Source organism: Phoxinus phoxinus (assembly GCF_949152265.1).
Source record: "Phoxinus phoxinus genome assembly, chromosome: 6".
Lineage (NCBI taxonomy): Eukaryota > Metazoa > Chordata > Actinopteri > Cypriniformes > Leuciscidae > Phoxinus > Phoxinus phoxinus.
In genome coordinates this window covers 33454568-33479170 of record NC_136881.1, presented here as the reverse complement: position 1 = coordinate 33479170, position 24603 = coordinate 33454568, and the positions used below count along the sequence as shown (strand labels likewise).

The 24603-nt window shown below is 36.6% G+C and overlaps 1 protein-coding gene across 5 annotated transcripts in view; it reads left to right on the top strand.

Moving 5' to 3' along the window:
• atp11a (ATPase phospholipid transporting 11A) overlaps positions 1-24603 on the top strand; it is a 69061-nt gene that overhangs the window by 7220 nt on the left and 37238 nt on the right. For all 5 annotated transcript variants that reach the window (XM_079615864.1, XM_079615862.1, XM_079615863.1 and 2 more), the window contains exons 2-5: positions 21506-21628; positions 23259-23348; positions 23437-23517; positions 23612-23719. In XM_079615864.1, the coding sequence (XP_079471990.1) occupies positions 21506-21628; positions 23259-23348; positions 23437-23517; positions 23612-23719 (402 nt within the window). The remainder of the gene's footprint in view (positions 1-21505; positions 21629-23258; positions 23349-23436; positions 23518-23611; positions 23720-24603) is intronic.

Sequence of the window (24603 nt, the reverse complement as noted above, 5' to 3'; positions counted from 1 at the left end):
ACTAGTAAAAACTTTGCCTTAATGTTCACTCAGATTCATAAATCAACGATGTGTGTTAGCCTACCACTTAATCAGGTTAAGGAAGGATAAGAAATCAAACTTCAGACTGCTCAAAGCCTCTGCAAATGCCCTGATGATAACTCAGTTGTTGTAGACCTTCTGCTCCCATATAAAGTACTGTAGCTCTTGAGGGCTTACTGCACTCTTAATGCAACAGTCAGAGGAAAAAGCCACTGGAATAATGGCCTATTGATGGCTGTGAAATTGAATTGTGCTTGTTAAAAGAACACATGACCCTCCACTCGATAGCAATAGAGAAGTCTGAATGCCATTGAATGGGCTGGTATTTATTTGAAATAGGATTTTGGGCATTACTTTTAGCTTTAAGATGTGGAGGATTCATTCGAAACGGAACATGACCTTCAGTGGAACTAAAAGTTAAATTTTTGACTGATGAATACACAGTGATTTATGTATATAAATGTAAATGAAAAAGGAATCTGTCATCATGACATAAAAGAACAGCCTGCCATTCTCAAGAGATCCCTGCAGAAGATGTGTAGTAATAAAATGATTTTTGTTTTGAGTAATTCAACAGACAATCTTTGCTGAGTCAGACTGTCTTTATATGAAAGTGTTGTTGAGTTTATGCAGTGTACCCACAGATCGATAGAAGCATTTACAAGGGCTCAGCTGCTTAGATCCAGGTGTCCCTGCCTGCTGGGAATGGACTTTCACGCTGCATTTGTTTCTTTGCTGACCTGAGATCAGTTTAACACTCTGTCTGATGAACATTTTAGGCCCCGTTTAGTGTTTACACCTGGTATTAAGATGCATTTTGGTCGATGGGATCTGTTTTAGCAAACAGGTCAGTGGATGATGAAGTCAACATTGGACTATATCCAGCAACAAACCAGGGACTTATGCGAGGATCCTCTTTGTGGACTTCCGCTTGGCCTACTCCTCCAGACTAAGTTAACCCAGCTCTCTGTTTCTAGCTCTATTTGTCAGTGTATCACCAGTTTTCTGATAGATAATCAACAGCTAGTGAGTATGGGGAAATTCACATCCAACACCTGCACAATCACTTCTGTCCTTCGAGGAAAAGGTCTATAAGCTCAGCGAACGCTGTGTGTGTGTTTCGTCTTCAACCAACAAAGTTTAAATCCCGCCTGGCTAGTGCACTTCCTATATTGTTTACGCATTACTAGGTCAGTAGGTGGAGAGTAGGTGGCCTTTTGTGGCCATTCAAATGCATTTGACAAAAATGAGCGTCTACACTACGAAAGAAAATCCAGTCGAATGCGTTTTCAACTACCTCGGAAGTGATTGAAAGTGGACAAGCTCAAAACATTTTAGATACCGTTTACACCCGTGTTTAGCGTCGTCCACTTGTGATCCGATCGACCAAAAGCATCTTAATACCAGATGTAAACAGGGCCTTAGGTAGAGAATGGACACGCTAGTCCCAGTCAGATCATTGTGAAAGGGAATGTTTTCACAAGTTCTAAGCCTTCTATAGGAGATAGATTAAGTATTGTCCTTTTTTGTCCATGCTAAAAGACTGAGGGACATCCTCTTGAGTATATGCATTTAGTGAGGTTTTCGGTTATTGTACATACATATAGACCTGATTACAGCATTTCTTGGGCACTTTTTTGACATGGAAGTAATTATAAATTTTTAGAACTGACTTTGCATTTCTTGCAATCTTGAAAGTCCCATTTTTAAATAAATAGCCTGGAATTAATTCAAACATTTTCTTTTGTTGAAATGAGTAGTTAGATTGAAAGCTATTTTTAGCATACTGTAATGTTGTCATTTGGCTTTTCGCAGGTGTCCAGATGGAAGTTTCATAAATGTGAAACATAAGAGTGTTTTAATATAGCCCTTAATTTATCAAACACAATAATCTAACCTTCACTTGTCCTCATTCGCATCCCATCCCACCATCACTAGAAACACTGAATGCTCTAAAGGAGATTAACCTGACAGGAGAGTTCAGCAGATCAAGCTGCCAAAAGTTCTGGTCATGTGACCTCACCCCTGTCTGATCCCATAAGGCCCCGGGTGGTAAGAACCCGGCCAGGAAGGGAAAAAGAGATTTATTGGAAAATATGTTATGTTTATCGCAATTTTTAGTATCTGTCGCAGTGGAACAATAAGACACTTTTTCTAGATCAAATGTTTAAATTAATATTGTGATCAATGCTCAAAAAATATACTCTACCATTCAAATGTTTGGGGTCAGAAGAATTAAAAAAAAAATTATTAATGCTTTTATTCAGCAAGGATGCATTAAATTAATTTTATAATGTTACAAAAGATTTTTATTTCAAATAAATGCTGTATTCTTTCTATTCATCAAAGAAGCCTGAAACATTTTTTTATCACCGTTTTTCACAAAACAATATTAAGCAGCAACTGTTTTCAACATTGATAATAATAAGAAATGTTATTTGAACAGCAAATCATCATATTATAATATATGTTTGTCTGTCCAACAGTGAAACTATTTGAATAGAATAGGGGTCGAATACAGTAGACAACAGATTTATAAGACGGCCAATCAAGAAAGCTGCTATCATCTCACTGGCCTTCAGGCTGTGTGTGTGGTGTGTGTGTGTGTGGGTGTGTGTGTGTGTGTGTGTGCATCAGTCCCACACAAGCAGTCCTTGTCTGAGCGACTCACAAACGGAGCATGTGACGTACTGTGTTGGGGATTTACACAACAAGGGATGGAAACTGACAGCACAAAATGGACGGCCATTAACAGTGTGACCCAGTGACTTCCAGTTCCCCATAGACCTGTGCTATATCTTCTTATAATGAGAGAAAGGAAACAAAACATCACACTTTGTAACACAATATTCCTAAGAGACTCTCCACACGTTCAGATGATAAACGGCTTTGTGCAGGTGCAAGAAAAATAGGAAAGTATTGTAGATAACAGTAACACCACTGCCAACGTTAGACTGTGCTTATTCATGCAGATATAGCCACCGCACTATCACAAATCAACACCACACACACACACACACACACACACACACTTGATTTGTATAAAGCTATAAAATGCTGTGTTTTCAGGTCAGTTACATTTAAAATCCATCCATCCATCCATCCATCCATCCATCCATCCATCCATCCATCCATCCATCCATCCATCCATCCATCCATCCATCCATCCATCCATCCATCCATCCATCCATCCATCCATCCATCCATCCATCCATCCATCCATCCATCCATCCATCCATCCATCCATCCATCCATCCATCCATCCATCCATCCATCCATCCATCCATCCATCCATCCATCCATCCATCCATCCATCCATCCATCCATCCATCCATCCATCCATCCATCCATCCATCCATCCATCCATCCATCCATCCATCCATCCATCCATCCATCCATCCATCCATCCATCCATCCAATGTCAAGGTCATGGGTTTGCACATCCCACTAAATTAGTTGTTTTAGAGCACCGTTAAATGTAAACATGGCAATTACTGCCTGATTCCAAATTTCTGTGCCCATCAGGGTGCATTATGAAGACTAACATGTTTGTCTGCCTTCCTGCTGGTTTGCTTAATTATGTATGAGATCAAAGTCACGCATGAAGTCATGTTATTAACATGCCCAGAACTCGTGATGATTACAAGATTAGTACTCCCTGTGAGGAGGCTACTTAATGAGCACAGGGTAATTAGCCAGGCGCCACACTGCCTATTAGAGATCTCTACAGCCAAGAAAAGTTGATTTAGTGATCGCAGAGCCTGACTTGTTGCAATTTGCATAGTGCATCAGGTTATGGATATATAAAGTTTGTTTTTGAAGAATGGGCACAGAATAAGAAAGGTGACCTGGTTAATATAAAAATAGAAAATGAAACGGACTTTTTTGGTCAGTTTTACCCAAGCAGAGGGAGAATAATAATTTACTATTGGAGGCATCCACTGTTGCCAGATCTTCCCTTATTTTATGTCTTGTATAGGCATATGGCCAATACGATTGGCCGTCATTACACTTGTAGGAGCACTACTCGGATAGAAATTATAAAGCTGGCTGGATAAGAAGGTGTGAAGAAAGAAAAAGCTGACATCTTTTTCAAACATTTACTTTGAACTCTCCTCATTTGAGTACATGCTGTGACCATGGCCCATTTCTGCCCAGGAGCTCACAGGAGCACAGGAAGCAGAAGCATTGATTTATTAAGAGTTGGCAAATTAAACCAAACCTCACGAGAGCACCTGGCTTTTTCGGCGGCTCCATTTGCCAGCATGGCACATTAATGAATAGAGGGATAATAGTCGCCGCCGTCTGTGACTCTATTTGTCCCCAAGAGAATGTGTTCTTTTAGACTCTGGAATTACTCATGATTAACTAGTGGTATTGCGTGCGATGATGGCATTTGTCATCTTCCTTCGTGGGATATTTGAAAATTAACTTTTTTCCCCATGATGCAGTTCCTTAAGAACACAATCCATTCTTTTGAGTGGCCATTTCTTGTTTTGACAATGATAAGTTGTAATGGATGAGAATATTATTACCAGAAATTGCCTGTAGTCAGTTTAAATAGGAAGCTGCTTTCTTCTGTTGCTGATTACTAATGTTGGTAGGCGGACATTTGTACTCAGGATCATCACATTTAATATCCTGAACCCATCTGACCCACTTTAAGACTGGGAAGACACCAAAAGCCTAAAGCTACGTTCACACTACAAGCGACTTTGTCGGGTCGCTAGTGGGCGTCCCCGCTACTGGTTGCCTAGTAATGTTTGTGAGTGACATTCACGGATGTTTGTCCATGTTGTAGACAACAAATCTGTTTTCTTGCCACTACAAACAAACATTTTGGAAGGAAAATTCTAAATATAAATGGAATCAGTACATAACATGCATAATATTAAAGATGAACGAGAAACTGTGAGTGGTTTTTGCCATCGCGGCTATTTAATTGCAACAAACGGGCAAATACCGGTCTATATGGGTTCACAAAACCAATCAGGCTCTGAGTCAGTACTGTGAATACCACTGTATGTACACGGAGATATATCACAACTTATAGGACCGTTTCTGACTGCTAAAATCAGCTTCTCGTTCAACTTGCCACTGTCAGAGAGTGACGGATGATCACGCACGCTCTACTGACTTCACTCCTATTGGTTGTCGCTCCCGAAAGTCGCTCTTCATTTGCATAAAGTTAAACAAATCTCAACTTTGTCGCATCGCCAGACATGCCCCATCAGGTCGCCAACGGCCGCGATCGATCGCGCGTTTCGCCGGAAAATGCCCGCTCCCCATTGAAATGAATGGTAATAACGTGTCGCTTTGTCACTTATAGTGTGAACGCAGCTTAAAGCAACATCTTAGGCTTTTTACAGTAGTTACTTTAATTAACTAGTTTTCTGATTGTCGACACAAATTTTTTATTCATTTTTTAACTTGTTTGAATGAAGATTCTGGATACAAATCCATATTAGTCCTTTTTTGCACCTTTATTTGGAAAATATTTGTTTGACCAGGTATCCTGTACATTTAAAGCTCTGCAGAATCTTGTTCTATTGACCTATTTTATCTTCTCCAGGGGAATATGAGGGCCCAAAGATAGATAGAGTGGTTAACACTCTCGGATATTTGCTTGCGTATCTTCTTGTGGATAATCAAGCATTCTTACGTCTCGCACAGGAATGTCTCCACTTTCACTCTGTATCTCAGCTGAACTTACATTACAGTGCGAGCTGAAGACAAGCAAAGAGATTCGTTGAAGCGACAGTCGGATCAAGCGTTGTGTAACATTAAAATCACACAGGGAAAAGCCGTTAATGGGCACAACATAGAGCCAGGGACCTCATAAGACCCCACAATCCTTTGTGTCTCTGGATGATAAAGAGTGCGAATGAAGAACCGAGGAACAGGTTGAGACAGTTCATAGTGGTTTCATTGTGAAGTGGAGGATTAAGCCACTTTAGTAATGTTAGTCTGGGAGTAGAAATTGCCCTTCCTTGTGTTACCCAGTAAGAGGGTGTAGAGGACTCAATAGTATAATGACAATAATAGGATGATATAACAGTGAAAAGTCCACATAATAACGCTAAAGATTCTGCGATACCCCTACTGTATTTGTGCAGCTGTCATTGAGAAGGACTGCTTTACATAATTCATATGTGAGCGACAAAGAAGCATTAAGTGATGCGAAAAAAGATCAGAAAATAGAAAACAGGGCAGGATGTGTTCCTGAACAAATCAAGATGTTTAGTTGTTTACAGTTCCAACATTATAACTTGCCACATTAACATATTTATATTCATTAATAACCATTGGAACACTTATCCACAATTACAACCATATAATTAAGCAATATCTCATGAGCAAGACTGCTGATCATCAGCACAATTGCTAGCGTGATCTTGTTTATAGAACTGTCATATAAAAACTATAAGTAGGCTAAATATTGAATAAACGTACATTTACAGTTTCTTTGTGCATTTTTCATCCGTCAGCGGAAATGACAAAGCAGTGACATTTAGTTCCTGAATGAATCAGTGTTTTGATTGAATTGATTTGGTTGAGTGAATGATTCAGTGATATTAATTTGAGTTGAAGTAATTATACCTTTTAGTCTTTGTAAAGTCCCAATTTAATTAGAGAAATTATCAAATCTTGAGATGAAGTTTTTTAATTTACCATATTTCAACAAACAATATTTAGCCTAACTAATTCATTCATCTTTCACTTAAAATGACTATTATCAATATAAGACTTTGGCCATACCATAGCAGCAATACTCTCTTTTTGAAATGTTGTGGAGACATTTGGCACTCAAAGTGGGATTCTAATGGAGCTTTGACTTGGAGTCAGATGGCTTGAGGCTGTATAACCGATAACTGAAAGTCCTCTCAGATTCTCTTGAAGGTGCATGTTCTGCTTATGTAATGTTTGCCTATGACTTTCGGAAATGTTTTATTTTTCCAGAGTCTTAAATCGGACATCTTATGTTTTATTTAAGAGTCTGGTGCGGATGCATTCTCACATTCTGTAAGTCAGATGTCTGTTATTTCAGTGTATGGACACATGAGAACGTTCTGCGGCAGTCTATGTTAAACATCGCTAATGGTAGATTTCTGCCATACCCTGGGCTTACTGACCGTCACTGGCAGGTGGAAGAAGCAGACAGATTATGTAACACCCATTTTTTGCTGAAAGATAAAAGCTGAAGCTATATCACTGATTGCATGGGAATTGAATGGGATGGGGGCTGAGCAAGCTCGAATCAATTCAGTTAAGCTTCTAAGGTTCATCACCATTTTTTGATGTTGCCTGAGTTTTTGAATTTACAGCCAGTGATGTGAAGATGAAACTTCATGCCACAGCTCAATTTCATATTTATACAGTTTCTGAGGCGTCAGGGAGCATCTTTATCACACGTTTTTGAAACGCTCTTAAAGTGCAGAGGTTGTAGCCAACTTGATGGATAGATCTTATACTGTTCTGAATAATGTAAGGGTCATTATTGTACCTTATCCAGTTTGATAAGGGGATTTTTACAGTAAACGTTTTTTTTTTTAATTGTTTATGTTGTGTTAAGAAACTGATTTGTTTTGTTTTTTCGATTTCAATCTTAGTTAATACATTTTAGTACATGTTGGATGGAATATGAATATGCCTTGAATGAAGTGACAGGTTTGACAATTTTACTGTTATAATACAAGCATCGCCCTCAAGGTCATGAAAATGTGCTTCTTAGAATGAGGATTTAATGCGGATATATAATACAACTATGCACCTTTCGATTATTATTTGTAACAACAACACGTACGATAACGGAATACATTTTTTTTTTTTTTTTATCTCTTAAAACTTAACTTCCTAAAATAATGATGATGTCTTTATGAATTTTTTTGATTTGTTTATTTATTTAAAACCAAAGAAATATGGTACACAACTTTAAGTCATTTTAATAATACATTGTCTCAACTATCATAGATGGATGGATGGATAGATAGATTTAAATGTGTGGAATGTTTTCGGTATATATTGAGAGATTTCTCCACCAGTAAATCGACAAATCATGTTTACTCTCTCGTGTTTAGTTTGATCTATTCTTCCTCTGGGTTCACAGCGGGGGCAAGAGTGAATTATTCCACTGCAGTGTGCTGTCAATTACTAACCTATGACTCCATTTTTCAATTAGCTGGAAAGCAGGATCTCTGGCTGAGAGATGAGCTGAACATTTGATCCATGTCTAAATCCCATCCATCCATCCATCCATCCATCCATCCATCCATCCATCCATCCATCCATCCATCCATCCATCCATCCATCCATCCATCCATCCATCCATCCATCCATCCATCCATCCATCCATCCATCCATCCATCCATCCATCCATCCATCCATCCAATAGCCTTCTTGATTTTGAAATGTTCGAGAAGTTCTTCCTACAGCTGTGTTAGGTTCATTTTATAATATGAAGAGGCTAGAACAAGGATAGTTATGTGTTGCTTTTAAACACTGTAAATGCTTGAGAAAAATGACAGGTGAATGACTGTCCTTCATAAAGCTAACTTATAAAATAATAAATAAATAGTAATATTTTGTTCATTTCCCGTCTTGACTCTTAGTCCATTAGAGTCCTGATATACAGTATACATAAAACACATACTGTGATTGCACTCCTTAAGGCTCTTGTCTGTAGAACTTGCACACATTTATGTATATGAATGAATTAGGGGAGTGCGGCATTTATCGTCTACGATAATATCGTAATTGTCTTTTTAATGCAATGTGAGGTGAAAAACATGCACTTTGACACCAGTTTGCTTTTTCAGTCCCTCAAAATGTTATTGTCGTACAAATGAATGGCCAAAATGCATTAAAACAAATTCAGTTTATAGTTGAAAATGGTGTCGTGTATATAAACCCTTAGTTTCATATATTTATCCATGACAGGCCTAGACCAGCCAAGTTACCAGCACAAAAACAAACTCAGCATTGTCTAATTATCAATATCGAAAAAATGCCCCAAAATATCAAGATATATATATATATATATATATTTTTGTCAATATCACACACCACTAGTGTGAATTTGTTCATGTCAAGACATTGCACTACAGAGAAGTGAAGCCTAACAGAGCTTCTATATGACTCATTTGGTAAGTGGGTTAATTAGAGTGACCCACTAAAGAGGAGCAAACATGTGTTTTAATGTGAGGTTAATGATAAAAGTGCTTACTGCAGGTCAGGACCACTGAGAGCTGGTGAACTGAGAGACTGGATCCTTTACATTAAATGTCAAGTCAGATCAAGAAATGATCCCTTCTGTCTGGAAAATCATACACCGCTGAATATGACAGGTACAAATAATTTCTGGTCATCAAAACGGTAAAATATATACAGTATATGAGTGAATATACTGTACGATATCTATTTAATGGTTCCACAAAAAGTTGAGAAGTGGAATATATATATATATATTATATATATTATAATATGCATGTCTGTTCTCAGTGAGAGATTTCAAGGATATGGCTCTGTGCTGCTTCATAGAATTTTGTATGGAATGATCAGACAGACAATATGTTGAAATTTATTGATTTATTTTGGGCTATTTTGTAAGGTACTATACTATTACATCAGGCCTGCTATAGAGTAGCAACAACATCATGTGAGCATATGCGTGTGTTTGTGTGTGTGTTTTAGCCACACCTCTCGTGGTCACATTGTCCAAACATGACAGATTGGAGTGAGTTTGAGTCCACGTGGCTCGAGTTCTGAGGCTGGTCACATGCTGGCACAGATTGATTATTGTGTGGGGAGAGTGATTATTCTTCTATCATTCTGGAAGGCACTAGCCATTTATTCTTTCACAGACTCTTATATCGCTGACTCCCCGTGAGTGTTGCACATCTGGACTGATCAGCCGGTCGCTGTGAGGGCCTCTAAGCGTCTGTTTGATCCATACACACACTCAAAATAATGTGCTAAAATTGTTATTACACTCTAAAAAATGCTGGGTTGTTTCAACCCAATTTTGGGTAAAATATGGACAAACCCAAACTTTGGGTTAAAAATGTAATGTAAAAATTTAACCCAAAGGCTGGGTTTGTCCATATTTTATCCAAAATTGGGTTGAAACAACCCAGCATTTTTTAGAGTGTAATAATATATACATATATAATTTTTTCATTATAATAAAATATTTATTTATTAATTTACCTACCTTCCTTTTTGTATCTGAAAATACTGTTCATGTTATAAGGAATTACTAAAACTGCCAAAAGTTTCCACCTAAAATTATTATGATGGTGCGATATTACGTATGGTATATTATTACATTCTGTGTATGATGTGTCTTTATGTTCTAGCTTAAATAATAATATAGCCTACCTTGAACTTGCTAACCTCATTTATCCTTTCATGTCTTTTTTGTCCTTTCCATTAACTGCTTAATATGGTGATACACAAGGACAGGTACACTTTACGCTAATGGATACTAACTCCAGGCCCCTAAATATTTAATGTGCACATGTAGCACATTGGCTCGGCGTTCCCCATGAGAAAGCACATACCAGTGAGAGAGTCTTACCGTGTAAATGGCAATGGGGTTCTGTAGAGACCGTTGAGATTAAGCTTGGTGAGAGAAGAACATTATGATGACATTCAGATCTAGAAGCTTCCAGACCTCTCTGCTCTCTTCCGGGGGCGGAAGTACAGTAACAGATGGAGCGCATTTGAGAGCAAGTGTAGCGTTTACCATAGATACACCTCCACCAGCAACAGCATGAACCGCGATCAGCCAGCGAACATAGCATGATCTCTCCTCAGATGGAGAGTATTGTTGGTTTTGCTGAGTTTAATACATTTGCTTGCCAGCCTGTCTTTTATATTTCCTAAAAAAATGTGTACTTTCTTTTATGTGTACTTTTTTATGCAGTTTTTTTTCTAGTTATAGAAGACGTGTTAGTGATGTTTGATTTGTGAGTGGATTCTTTTTTTTTTTTGTCAGCTTTTTTTTAATGAATCAGTCAAAATTATATTACAGTATTAAACTGTTTAATTTTAAGGGTCAGAGAAAATGGTCATATAAATCTAAATTAATGTTTTAGGTGACTGAACATAATCAGTGGATCTTGATGTAATAAATGATTGAAAAACATATTAGTGAAAAGCAGAATAGTACTTTATACATCAGCAACAGAGACGGTGTAACACTTTGGTTAGCATTTCTCGCTAGCATCTTACTAGCGTCCTGGAGTTGTTTACCTCACACATTCTCTCTCGCTCTCTGTTGGCCTGTTTTTGGCTGAAGACTGATAGTTTGGCCTGTTGACAACCCTATTAATCTCAGTCCTGTACGGGCCTGTCTGCCTCCCCCCAACAAACTATATTTAAAACGCCTTTTGTGATGTAAAATGTTGTTAACCTTAAAGATGAGCCGACTGGACAAGCATGATAGCTCTTATCGCTAGCTACTTTTGTGGACAAACCATGAATTATACACAAGTGTTTAGCAAACGTTACCAGAGATACGACTGAATCAATGGCCAGGATGTGTGTGGGTTGTGTGAGAACGGCTATATTTCTGTCGTCCACGCTGTGCTTATAGTGAGATAAAACACATAAAGGTCTGTTTTTTGTTTGTTTTTTTTTGGACAAGAGCTGACTCAAGAACAGCCTGAGACTGAGTTTTACATTTGACGTCAACAGAGCCACAACAAAAGCATTTCAATTTTATGTCTAAATATTATATTCATTCATGTTGAAATTCACTTATTTGTGAATTTACTTTGTGAATCTCCGAATGAAAGACTTTCATTTTTGAATGTTGTTGATTTCTTGTAAGTTTTTCTGTTTGGGGATGCGCAATATAATTATCAGATTAAATTGGATATTTATTTGTGTATGCTGTTATTTTTATTTTATTCACATTTTTATTAAATATTTCTCCTTTTTTATGTTTTTACATTTTAGCTCACTTGAAGTTAATGGTTTAAATGATGATAAATAATAACCACTAATAATTAATAGCCTAAGTTAATTAAATGTAATCTTTTTCAAACATATAATGCATATAATGTTGTGCTGTAATGTTTATTGTTTTTATTTATTTCATATTTTGCTGTTTTCTTACATTTTTATTATGACATTGTTTACTTTATTATTATTTGTTTCATTAAATATTTACCCTATTTTACATTTTAGCTCACTTGAAGTTAATGGTTTAAAACATTTTATAATTAATAAGTTAATTAAATGTAATCTCTATCAAACATATAATGCATATAATATTGTGATGATAGCATTTAAAATTATGGATTTTATTTTTTAGTGTTTCATTAAGACAAAATAGAACAAAGTTTAAATATCAGCCATTAATAGGTTATCACTCATAATATGTAAATAATTATCAATATTAGCCAGAATGTGTCACTAATTAAAACAAATGCCATAGATAAAATTCATAGAAATCTTCTGTCTTTGGTGACTGGTGGAGAATGTCTGCCATAATGCAATTCAATGTTTCCAATGAGTCTCATATCAATAATTAAATAATATATTATGTCATCTATCCTCCTTCTCTCTTTGTATTACTTTACTTTACTTTAGAGAGGCTAAAAGCATTTCTTACTCTTTATTATATAATTGCCAAAGCTATCGTCCCCATGTGCACTCTTACATGAAATATACCCAAATAGACAGATGGATACAAACACACTATATTCCTGGTTCTCTCAGTTGACAAAGACAATAATTGTACAAGATAGAAAAGAGGATATATTGACTTGTTCCCCCACTCACATGGCAGTAGTCACACAAGTCTTATTAATAGCACAATTAAATGCATAAATGATGCTTATATTTGATCAGACCGTACTAATAATGATCCCAGTGGTCAGGGGAAAAAACACACCCACCATTGATTCTTCTTTTCTGTGCTTTTCTTTTCATCTAGAAATACTTTCCAGTAAGTATTAATATAGAAGACACAATATTATCCAAAGCAATTTACAGCAGTATTAAGTGACAGTCCCACTGCAACCTGGGGTTAAGTGTTCAATCCTTACGGGATTCGTATCCAAACTCCCCCTGGATACTAACCCTCCCTGAGCTTTTACCACTTCACCCACACATCCTTGTTGTGTAATCCAATAGCAGATTTTATCAAACGGATCAGAATTAAAAACCGGTTTAATGTGACAGACATCTCTGTAATGCACTCTTTAATCCAGACATATTTAAAAGCTAAAACCAGATCAATAGCAGAACCACATTCAGTGATGTCCACTTTAGCTATGAAATTAACTACTGTGCTTTTATTGTCCTTAAATGCATGAGGAATATTGAGCTTTTAGTCTCGCTTAAGGCTTGCCTTGCTAATTGTATATGGTATGGCTCGCTGTATAGCAGAATGTCTTTAATACACACGCATTTACTAGAATAAAGATCCATGAAAGCACATTCATCAGACATAGAAGGCAATCATATTTTTCCTGGTATTTTATTAGTGTTTTAAGCATTGATAAAACGCACTGTATCAGAGTAGGGGCTTTCAGATTAATTGAAAAGTTTGTAGAAATGTAATCTAACAGATTTTCTAGGTTATATAACTTGCCGTGCGCTCCATTGGTCAGTGTAGCATATATAATGAAATGTTCAATCATGTTATTAAAATCCACACGCTCATGCCGCGCTGTGGATACCTGCTGTCTGCTTTTATTCCAGTCATAAAACATTGTTGCCATACCACATAAAATAAAATGACAGTAACTGCTCTCTTTTAAGTAGTTACATTTTAACCATTACTGCACTGCAACAGCTCAGCGAGATTGCGTTTACATTGCAGTTGTGTCTTATGATTTTCTTTTTCTTTCTTATTTTTTTTCAGCCTGAATAGACAAATAATATATATATCCTTTTCCCACTTAAAGTTATAGTTCACCCAATAGTTTTTGTTTGGAGCACAAAATATATGTTTAGCTAATGTCCATACAATGAAAGTATTAAGCAGCACAACTGATTGCAACATTGATAATCATAAGAAATGTTTCTTGAGCAGCAAATCAGCATATTCGAAGTTCTGAAGGATCATGTGACTGAAGACTGGAGTAATGATGCTGAATCAAATAATAAATGCAGCCTTGGTGAACTAAAGAGATTCCTTGCAAAGCTTTTTGAGATGTTTGATGACAAATGCAGCTTTTGAGAGTCTGCACAGACCTATTGACCCAGATCATTTTACCAGGAGAAATTTTGTTCTTCTATTTCTCATCTATTTAGTTTTAATATAGCTGATGTTAAGGACAGGTTGCATCATCACAACATATAAATAAAATACACAACACAACGGATAACTTGAATGACTTGGACTTTGGATTACAAACCTATCTGTTCAGAGTTTTCTGGTAATGGTCAGATCTTTCTCTTTCACAGATTTATTTTTGGCTATTTCTGATTCTCAGAGCGATTTCCACTGGAAAACAGCGACGTTCAATCATGCTGCTATTTCAGCCTTGTTGTTTTTGCAGTACTTTCATTCTTTCACTTTCCCACAGAGAAAGCATTTTTCCCAGTCTCACCCTTCCTGCCTGCTTGGCGTTGTCGTTGTACTAGTAGTTTCTATAATTGGCTCTCCCCTTAGCATCGCCATGTGTCTTAGCTTTACAGTTAATCCGTTATAGATAAGATGATTCGCCAGCTGTCTGCTACTCTTAAGACTGAGCAACATCTGAACCACCTCTCTCAAGGCCTCCAAGCGTCCTGTATATGAATATTAATTTAATACATTCACTTTAAGAGATGTCTACCACAGTATGTTCTTTACACTTTTGACATATACCGGTACTTCAGGCTCAGTGGCGGGCGGCCCATTTCTTCTTCTTTTCTTTATTGATCGATTCAGTAATGCTCTTGGCTCTAGATGGACCACCCACAAAACATTCATTCACATACCAATACATATTGTATACTGTACAAAAATTGTGTTTCCTTCAGTCTGAGGATGACCAGCTAGCACTTTATGGTGCACAAGTCTCTTATATTAGGCATTGATTTCAGATTTACACACCCTTAGACGTCACCTACGCTAAACAAACTGTGGTTAGTCGCTTTATTGGCCATTTAAGCGTCACCTTCCTGTCGGTTTGTGATCTTAAACAGCGCAAAATGAACCCGAATGTCAAGTCTAACAGTAGTATTTTGCATAATATTTGAGATGAGTTGTTCTTGGTGTTCTGTTCTTGCCAGGTTGATATTAAAAAGGTTTTTGAGTTCAGAGTCAGCGCAGCATTAAACATGCAATTATAGTCGCCAAATGCAAAATGCATAAATGTAGTAATTTACCACTCAAAGTTAAACCCGATTCCCTCCTTCTCAATGGCCAGTTACTTCCATGAAAAGGTCTTTATGCTGTTATTTTCTTGAAAGGGCATGTTTTTCCCCGTGGAGCGGATGTGTGAGATTGTTTGTGTGATAAAAGTTGCTGAGTGTGTGTGTGTAGTGTAGAGGGAACAGCCTACCAGGCACAATGTGTGTGTGTGTGTGGGGGGGGGTTTATTTCTGGCATTCGCTTAAGACAACAGGTTGCCTCCGTGTAGAATGAGTAAGAAAGGAAGCGGGAGAGAGAAGGATACGAAATTAGAGTCCTCCCACGGAATATTTGAAATGCAAACAAATGTTCTCCCACTTTGTTTAGAGGAGAAAGTCAGCAGATGTTTGTCCTTTTAAAACCCTCGAAGCTCCAATTATCTCTGGAAAAAAAAGAGGAAAAGTCATTAAAAACATATTTTTCTCTGTTTCTCCGTACATCTCCTTCTTGTAAACAGCAATTGTTTATTTTCAAGTTTATTTTGGCTCAGGGGAGGAAGTTCCCCTTCTCTGTTTTCCCTTTGTTTTCTTCGTGAGATGTACTGAAGCGACAGGACATTTGGATAACTGACACACATGTGACCAAACAATAGCACAGACAGAGATACTTGGACAGGAGGACAGGTTGAGCAGGGGTCAGAGAGAGGTCGAGAGAAGTACAATCTATAGTTCCAGTTCCAGTTCACACTCTAGCACACAATCTAGATTGAGTTCAGAGAGGTGTGAACAGACAGCTGACTGATCCAGATTCAGCTCCACTTCACTTTTCAGCCACAGTTAGACGGGTAGAAACTTGTTAGACTAATTTTGCATTCAAATGTTGTTCTTAAAATAAGGGGTCAATGACATTACTTTTTTGTCCTAATCAAATAATGTATTAAATTAATTACATTAATATTGAAATTAATTAAATTAAGAAATGTCATGCAGAAAAAAAACCCAGAAAACAGGAAATATATCATAGAGCCCACTGACATTTGTTACTATGTAAAGGTCAATAAATCACTTGCAATGTTAAATATAATTTGACCTTTATATGACATTTAGTTCAGGTTGAGTGTAAAATGTTGAGACTCTTCAAAATTTCATTGAATTTGAACTCCTTTTTTTAACAAATTAATAATGCATGATATTTATCAAATATTTTTTTACCTTGGAGAATATAAATTAAAAAACTTATTTGGAAATAATAATAAAAAAAAATTAAAAAAGAGAGAGAAAAAACGTTTCACACCATGTGACATGTTTAAGTCATATTTAATTTGTTCTTAAAGGTATAAAAGTTTTTCGAAAATCATATAAAACCAACATGGATACAAATATTACATTAATAAGAACTTGACACATAAGTTTCAAACTGAATTTTTAAAACCTTTTTCCCTTTCTTTATCATGGACACTCTTACAGTGTACAGTTTGACATTGACTTATATGTGATTACAAATTTTAAGTTTTCCCTTGTACGTTTAGCAAACAAGTACACACATGCTCTTGTTACACTCCTCCTTCTGTTTTTCTGCATTTCCATCTTATCTCCACATCAGTCTCCTCTCAGGACACTACTGTCCCACGCTTAAACGAGAGTCATTAGATGCTGGCTTACAGTTCATGTAAGCTGACGACAGCCTGAGTTATTACTGAATATGACTCTATTCAATTATGACCACTCAAGTTGTTTACTGGTGCATTTTGCCAATATAATAATTTCCTAAGTCAGTTTGTGAGAACCATCAGTGTTTTAAGAGTTCCTGTCGTGTATTTAATTATTTGCATGATGTTTCACATGCGACAGGAATCATGCAGCAGAGCTAGTTTTTACCCCATGCAACTTCAACGATGCCTTGAAGCGCTTTAAGAGTGTGTGTAGCAGTTGTAATCATAGTTCACGTTTTCCGGAAAACTCTATTCTTCTGCCCTTTTCCTCACACATTTATACTCACAGAAACACTCCTACCTGGATCAGCTTGTAATGGGTTGTAACTCCCTCTGGCATATTTTTGTTTATATTATGCAAAATAATATTTATAATAAAATGTTTTTGTTTTTTTTATAAATGAAAGCCAGTATAACATGATGTATCTTTATTGATAAAATAATCTTTATTTATTATGCATTATAGTAATGAGATTTTTTTTTAACCTGAATTTGTTTGTACTAATTAACTCACTCTGACATTCCTTTGTTAATATATGCCTAGTGATATAAATAGTATAACAATAATAAAATAATATAGTTTCGAGTTTTTTAAATCAACATAAATGACAGGAGATATGATTTAAAAATATATGTTTTTTTAAATTAATATATCATGTATTTTCTCATTTAATAATTATATAATAAATAATAATTATTGTTTAGTTTTTGCACTTATTAACTGGTGTTTTTGTATTAAGTTATCTACAATGTTAGACTCCCAATGTACCATAACATCACATATAATGATCGGCTGGAGGAATTTTCACCCGTTGTTTATTCAGAGAGTTGGCGACTGTGTGTGTGTGTGTGTGTGTGTGTGTGTGTGTGTGTGTGTGTGTGTGTGTGTGTGTGTGTGTGTGTGGTTGGGTTACTTGAGCTATTCCTCGGGAGCTCAGGCACGAGTCGGCCGTGAGATAATCCCTTCGACTAGTGACCAGACTACTGCCACCTCTCATTCCTGTGTGATTGTTTGCTTTTCAGGAGGTTGTGTACTTAGTTTTCATGGGAGATAATGCAATGATTTTGTTCTGATTTCTTTTATTATTCGGAACAATCAGTCTTAGTTCACCCCAAAATAAAAACTGTCATGATTTACTCACACTTAGAACAAAACGAGGGCGTGTAAATAAAGACTAAATAAAGAGTAACAGATAATATATATAAACTGCTGAGGATGTCGGGTTTATATGGGTCATCCCAGATCCATCAGTTGTCTTGAAGAACACAGAGCAGACTGGTTTGTTGTTGTGAGTGTGTTTTAGGGCAATGGATTAGGTGTGATTATGGGGGCTCAGGGTTCACTGAGCCTTTGACCAGCTGCTCAGTGTCGTCTGCTGAAAGCCACCTCTCCATCACTGAGACGGAGAGAGTAAGAGGAAATCAGAAGACTTCTTCGTGTGATTTCAGTCTGTTTATACTGTATTTGAATTGTATCTCTTGCCGCATTAAATGAGTCACATTAATGGAATTATGACTCATTTTAATCATTTTCTAGCACATTCTGTGAAGCAGCCTTATATTTTAGGGTGAATCTCATAAAAAACTCCCCACAATTAACCCCACAATTAAAAATAAATTAATACATTATTTGATAAAAAAATATATAGCTGTTGTAGTGACGTTATTTGAATGTAATTTCAGCACGTTTTCACATTACTGTAACTAATCTGGTCCTTTTTTTCCCAGTGTCAGTGAGAGAGAGAAAAAAACAATTAGAACTAGATTCCTATTAAAGATGTTATTTTTTATAAAATAATAATAATTTTATATATATATATATATATATATATATATATATATATATATATATATATGTAGTTCAGTCATGGAACTCTGAAGGGTGCAGGTTGATTGGTCCTTTATGCAATCACACCATTACCGCTTGGCACAAGCTGATTGGCTTCTGCTGATCCTGCAGCCAATGAGATTGCTTGCTCAACATTTAAATAGACTGGTTCAGTGTTTGCTGTGTTGGCTAATCCGGACTCCTCTAAAACCCTCCACCTCCCCCAGCTCCACCTGCCTAGATCTGATGTGGGGATTTATGTACGTCTATTTGTGCAGCAGCAGCATATCTTACATGCTCACTGCAGCATGTCTGTGTATCTATTAGCAGTAGCAAGTACATACTTGCTCTGCAGCAGCAACAAATCTAGTCCGCCAAGACCAAATACATTAACATTGCCATATTTAACAACATGCTAAAACTATTTCAAGAGTTGGCATGATTTACAGTACACGGATATGCACATATAATATATTTGAATTAACAATTAAGCTTAAAAATCCAAATTATAATTATATAAGTGATTCGTGTTCTAACAACAATAAAAATTTCACAAAGAGAAAGAATGAGTTTTTTGCATTACTGATAATAATTGGAAAAACTATCCTTTTAATCATGAAATTGTCTCAATTAAAAAAATGATTGTGGTTAAATTGGGTTAATTTTCTTTAAGCATACTATATTGTTTTCTTCTGATTTTGTATTGTGAAAGTGTTTTATGAGATGTATCCTTGAATTGGTTTTCTTTGAATGTGCGTTGTCATTTTAGGGGAGCTGAAAGACATTTTGAGTAATTTGTGTTAGTGTGGATGGTGTATGAGCTCACTCTGCAAGGTCAAAATCACCCTGACACACACAAATACACACAAATACACAGAGGCATAGAGATGCATGAGTCACAAAGAGAAACTTCAGACTGACTTCCTGTGGGTCTCTTAGGATTTTCCATGATGATCAAGGTGATGTGAGGAATTTGACATTGCTGGGGTTCATGACGTCAATGTGAGTGGTTTAGGATTTAATTTGTATAATTGATGTTGTCAACAGTTGACCTCTGATGCGTTTAAATCCCTGCCGAAACCTAAAACACTCAAAGCCAAACGCAAGAACATCTGACATGTTCTCAATGGTAATATGACAGATATCTGCATGCATGTCCTGTTGCATGCAGTGCTGGATACTGGCGGTGTTTGAAGTGGTAATGGCTCGTATTTCTCATCTTACGTAAGAGCTTAAGAGGCTCCAGTGGATTTAATCCCGCCCTGACGGACAGGGAAAGGCGGAGCCACGCGCCAGCCAATCCCATCACGGCCATTGACACTCGCTGCGGTTGCAGACAGGTTGTATGGTGCTGGGATGTAAAGACACTCGGTGTTAGGTGCCTCTCTTCACCCTGATCCAAGATCAGATTTCCCTGCATAATCCAGACCTGCTATTAAAGCTATGAGAAGTCAGCAGCAGTAGTAAGAGCAGATGCTTCAAAATTGCACATGTTGAGTGAAGTATGAGTAATGAAAGAGGAAAAGAGAGAAATTATGATGTGTGCAAACCTGCCAGGATGAACATTTCACGCTGTTGGTTTTATTACCACATAGTTTTCTGCTTTTTGCTTTTAGTTATACAAGAAATCGATGTTAAAGATATAGCAGTGGGCATCTTTTCTTACTATATGTCAAATTCACCCCTATATTATCGACACTTTCCTTCTTCTGTGAAACACTTCTGTGATTGATATATATATATATATATATATATATAAAATAACAGTGTTTAGTATTATTTATTTATTTATTTATAGTGATAATATTATTATTGGAATGGTCTTTTCATGATTAATTTTTGTTTATTTTTTAGTAATTTTGTTATGTGCTTTTGATATTTTTATTTCAGTTTGTTGTTTTAGTTAATTTATTTCCAGTTATTAAAATTTTAGTGCTTCAACTTAAACTTATTTCTGTACATTTCTCATTTTTGTTTATTTTATTGGTGCATATCAATAAATAAAATACAATTTTCAAAATTTTTAATAAAATGTAAAAAAAAATACTTTTTTTTTTGCCTAATAGGTGATTTAAAACGGGTGAAAAAAACACACGGAGTTACACTGAAGTAGAGACTCAAGCCAGAATATCATACAGAATACCACCAGAACACCTTAGCAAATGCACAACTTTGCACTTAAAACCACTCAGAACACCTTAGCAACCACAAAGCAATGGACTGGCAACCACCGTAAAGTGGTCTTCTTCATCTTCAGGGCGAAATGTAAAAATCTAGTATCATAATGTTCTTTCTCCTGTCTGTCTGCCCCCCCTCTCTCTCTTTCTCTCTCGCTCTTTGTTATGAAACTACGTTCGCTCTGCCTTTGAGAGTCAAATCAAGCATGACGGGAACCATAAGTTCTGTATCTGTTCTCTTTCTCATCAGAGCAAACTCTATAGTTGTAGCCGAAAGCTGGTTCCTCATTTTGTTCACCTTGTTTTCTCCAATGGTTGGGTCTGACCTGTGCACTCGAGTCAGGCCGGCCGAATGTGTCAACACTGATTAAACAGTGGGCTCTTCAACAGGAAGTAGTCACATGGATGGATGATGCATGAATATCTATGAATGACTAAATGAACCGTCCACTCTCTCCGTCTCTTTGTTTCAGTGTACAGGAGAGGAGAACTGGGTGGACAGCAGGACGGTTTATATTGGACAAAAAGAGCCTCCGCCAGGAACAGAAGCGTACATTCTGCAGAGATTTCCTGACAACAGAATCGTCTCCTCAAAGGTCAGATGTGCTCCACGGCCAAACAGCTATCCGAACCAAAAACAATACGTTAGGGAGGATGTACTGTACAGTCCGACAGTCATTATTGCAAAATAAACAATGAAAGGATGGTCAGGACATACCATGGTCTTGTATCAGCATAAGCGGCGGAAGAAAAACACATTTTCTTAATCATTATTTTCGTTTTATCTTCCAAGATATATATATAAAAAAGTATAAAATAAAATCTGAATATTTGCTATGATATAAAATATAATAATTTCATTAGGAAAAAAAAAAAAAAAAAATATATATATATATATATAGATTAAATTAAGTTTCTTACATTGGCTCGTTTTTTGCTTGTTTTAAGCATAAACAACAAAAAATTACATAAAAATATTGTCATTGTATAAAAATTCTTGAGTGCTGAATTATAGGTTAGGACCTTTTCACTCGGAACGCTGGTTTTGTTCTGTTTTGGTTTAGTTTAGTTTCATACTAAGTATAGTACAAATCTATTAGCATATTTACTGACATATCGCTTGAGACTTACTGATATAAATATAATTAAACTTCATTTGGAGTGCTTCTTTTTTGCACAATGCACATTTCTTAATATTAAGCCTAAAATAATCACATATCACCATTAGGAAGGATAGCACTGTATAATATTAGTCTTTAAATGCAAGATATTTGAAGTGTACCTAAAGTATACTTGCAATCATCAACCATACTTAAGTATATCTTTAGTTGCACCGAAGTAATATTTCTGGATAACTAAAGTGCATTGAGTACCAAATTTGTTTTTAAGTGTATGCATTTACAGCAGACTTTTAAAGGAACACGGTGACTTTTTGGGACTTTAGCTTATTCACCGTATCCCCCAGAGTTAGAGAAGTCCATACATACACAAAATAACGCCAATATTTTCCTATTTACATGTTGTGATTTGTATAGTCACAGCGTGTACAAATAACAAGGTCACATGAGACACAGCCATCTTCTAACCGTATACATACTGGGAACTATATTCTCAAAAGGCGAAGCACTGCTACTTGGGCGGAGCACTTGCTACTACTGCTACCTTGTTATTTGTACACGCTGTGACTATACATATCACAACATGTAAATAGGAAAATGTTGGCGTTATTTTGTCACTTATTGGGAGCAGTATGCTAGCTGGAGCCGTTTACCTCCAGTCTTTGTGCTAAGCTAGGCTAGCGGTGGGCTACGATAGAGTTACGACACGCACGGAGATGAAAAGGGCATGTATGGACTTATCTAACTCTGGGGGATACGGTGAATAAGCTAAAGTCCCAAAAAGTCGGCGTGTTCCTTTTAAGTGTATGAATTTAGTATGCCAAAAGTACAATTGCAGGCTATTTACCGGTATATTAAGTACACAAATATGTAAATGTATTTGTAGTATACTTGGCATAAAATAAATGTGTTTCAGATACATTTTGGTATATTTATTTTTCACTAGGGTAGGCATTGATAAAGGTCACATGTAACTGAAACGTTTGACACTTTTTCATTTAAGTGTTTCCGGTCTGCGCACCTCATTTGGACAAGGCGCGGTGAATTCTTGGCTTTTTTTAAAAGTTCTGTCTGTTTTGCTTTCAAACATCTCTCTTTCTCTCCACAGTATACTTTCTGGAATTTTATACCGAAGAATCTCTTTGAGCAGTTCAGAAGAATCGCCAATTTCTATTTTCTGATCATCTTTCTAGTGCAGGTGTGTGATGGTGTCGCTTATGGAAATGGTCCTATTAGCATGAGTTGACCTTTCTGTGACAGCGTGATGTGTGATTTTTCCCCTCTAGCTGATCATTGACACACCCACCAGTCCTATGACCAGCGGTCTGCCTCTTTTCTTTGTCATCACTGTTACAGCCATTAAACAGGTGAGAAAAGACCCCTGACTTTCCTATCTAATTGGTGTTATAACTGTGACGTCACTTCTTCACTCATCTCTCTCGCCACACTTCTTCTCTGCAGGGCTATGAGGACTGGATCAGGCACAAAGCGGACAACGCTATAAACCAATGTCCAGTCCACGTCATCCAGCATGGCAAAGTCGTACGCAAACAGAGTCAAAAGCTACGGGTAAGCTAAGCACATGTAAAATCTGTCCGTTAAAAAAAAAAAGCCTGTTTTCAAACAGGTTTCCCAACCAGTCCTCTTCGTTTTTCCATTGGTGAAGAAAACAGATGCCCCAAACTCATCCCATTTGTTGAGCCATTGTTGGGCTGGTTGAGACACTTAAAGTCCCCCTGTGGTGAAAATCAAGTTTTTAATGTTGTTTATATGTCTATGTGGTGTTTTTAATATGCTTTAAGACAAACCATTGTGCTAATTCATAAGTCAACACCATTGCTGAGTATTTTCTCCTTAAAACTGCAGTGAACCAAAGACAGACTCAAAAACGCGGTTTAAAATCACTGGTGTTTCTGACGTCACAGAAACGAGCTGGTGTGAGTGAGTTGAGATGGGGCTAATTTGCATATTCATTGAACCACGTATAATAAATGAGGAAAGAGTGTAGAGTTACATTCAAGCTAATTTAAGGCATGAAGAATTTTTTTCAAGGAAAAAAAAAACATTTAAATATGTAATTTTGGTGATCAAAGAGGAGTTTTAAGGGATACAATATTGACTACAGGGGGACTTTAAATAAACAGCAGTGTTGTGAAATTTCCACAATGTTTCCATTTTTCAGGAAAATTAACCTATAAATGGCTTACTGTATCTATGCGAGTATAAGCTTTAGATAGCTTCTTTGGGGACCAGTTCACATGCATGATCTGTGTTATTTGTTTTATTTCAAGTGCATATGAGTGTGTATGTGAATAAAATATGTATTCTCCTTAAAAAAGTATTAAGATGGCATAAGAGAAAATATTTTAATTAAAAAAATGACACACCTCAAGTGTGAAAATTAGTTTTCGTTTTATTCTCAGAGAAATAAATCAACAAAGTTTCGCTCTGCT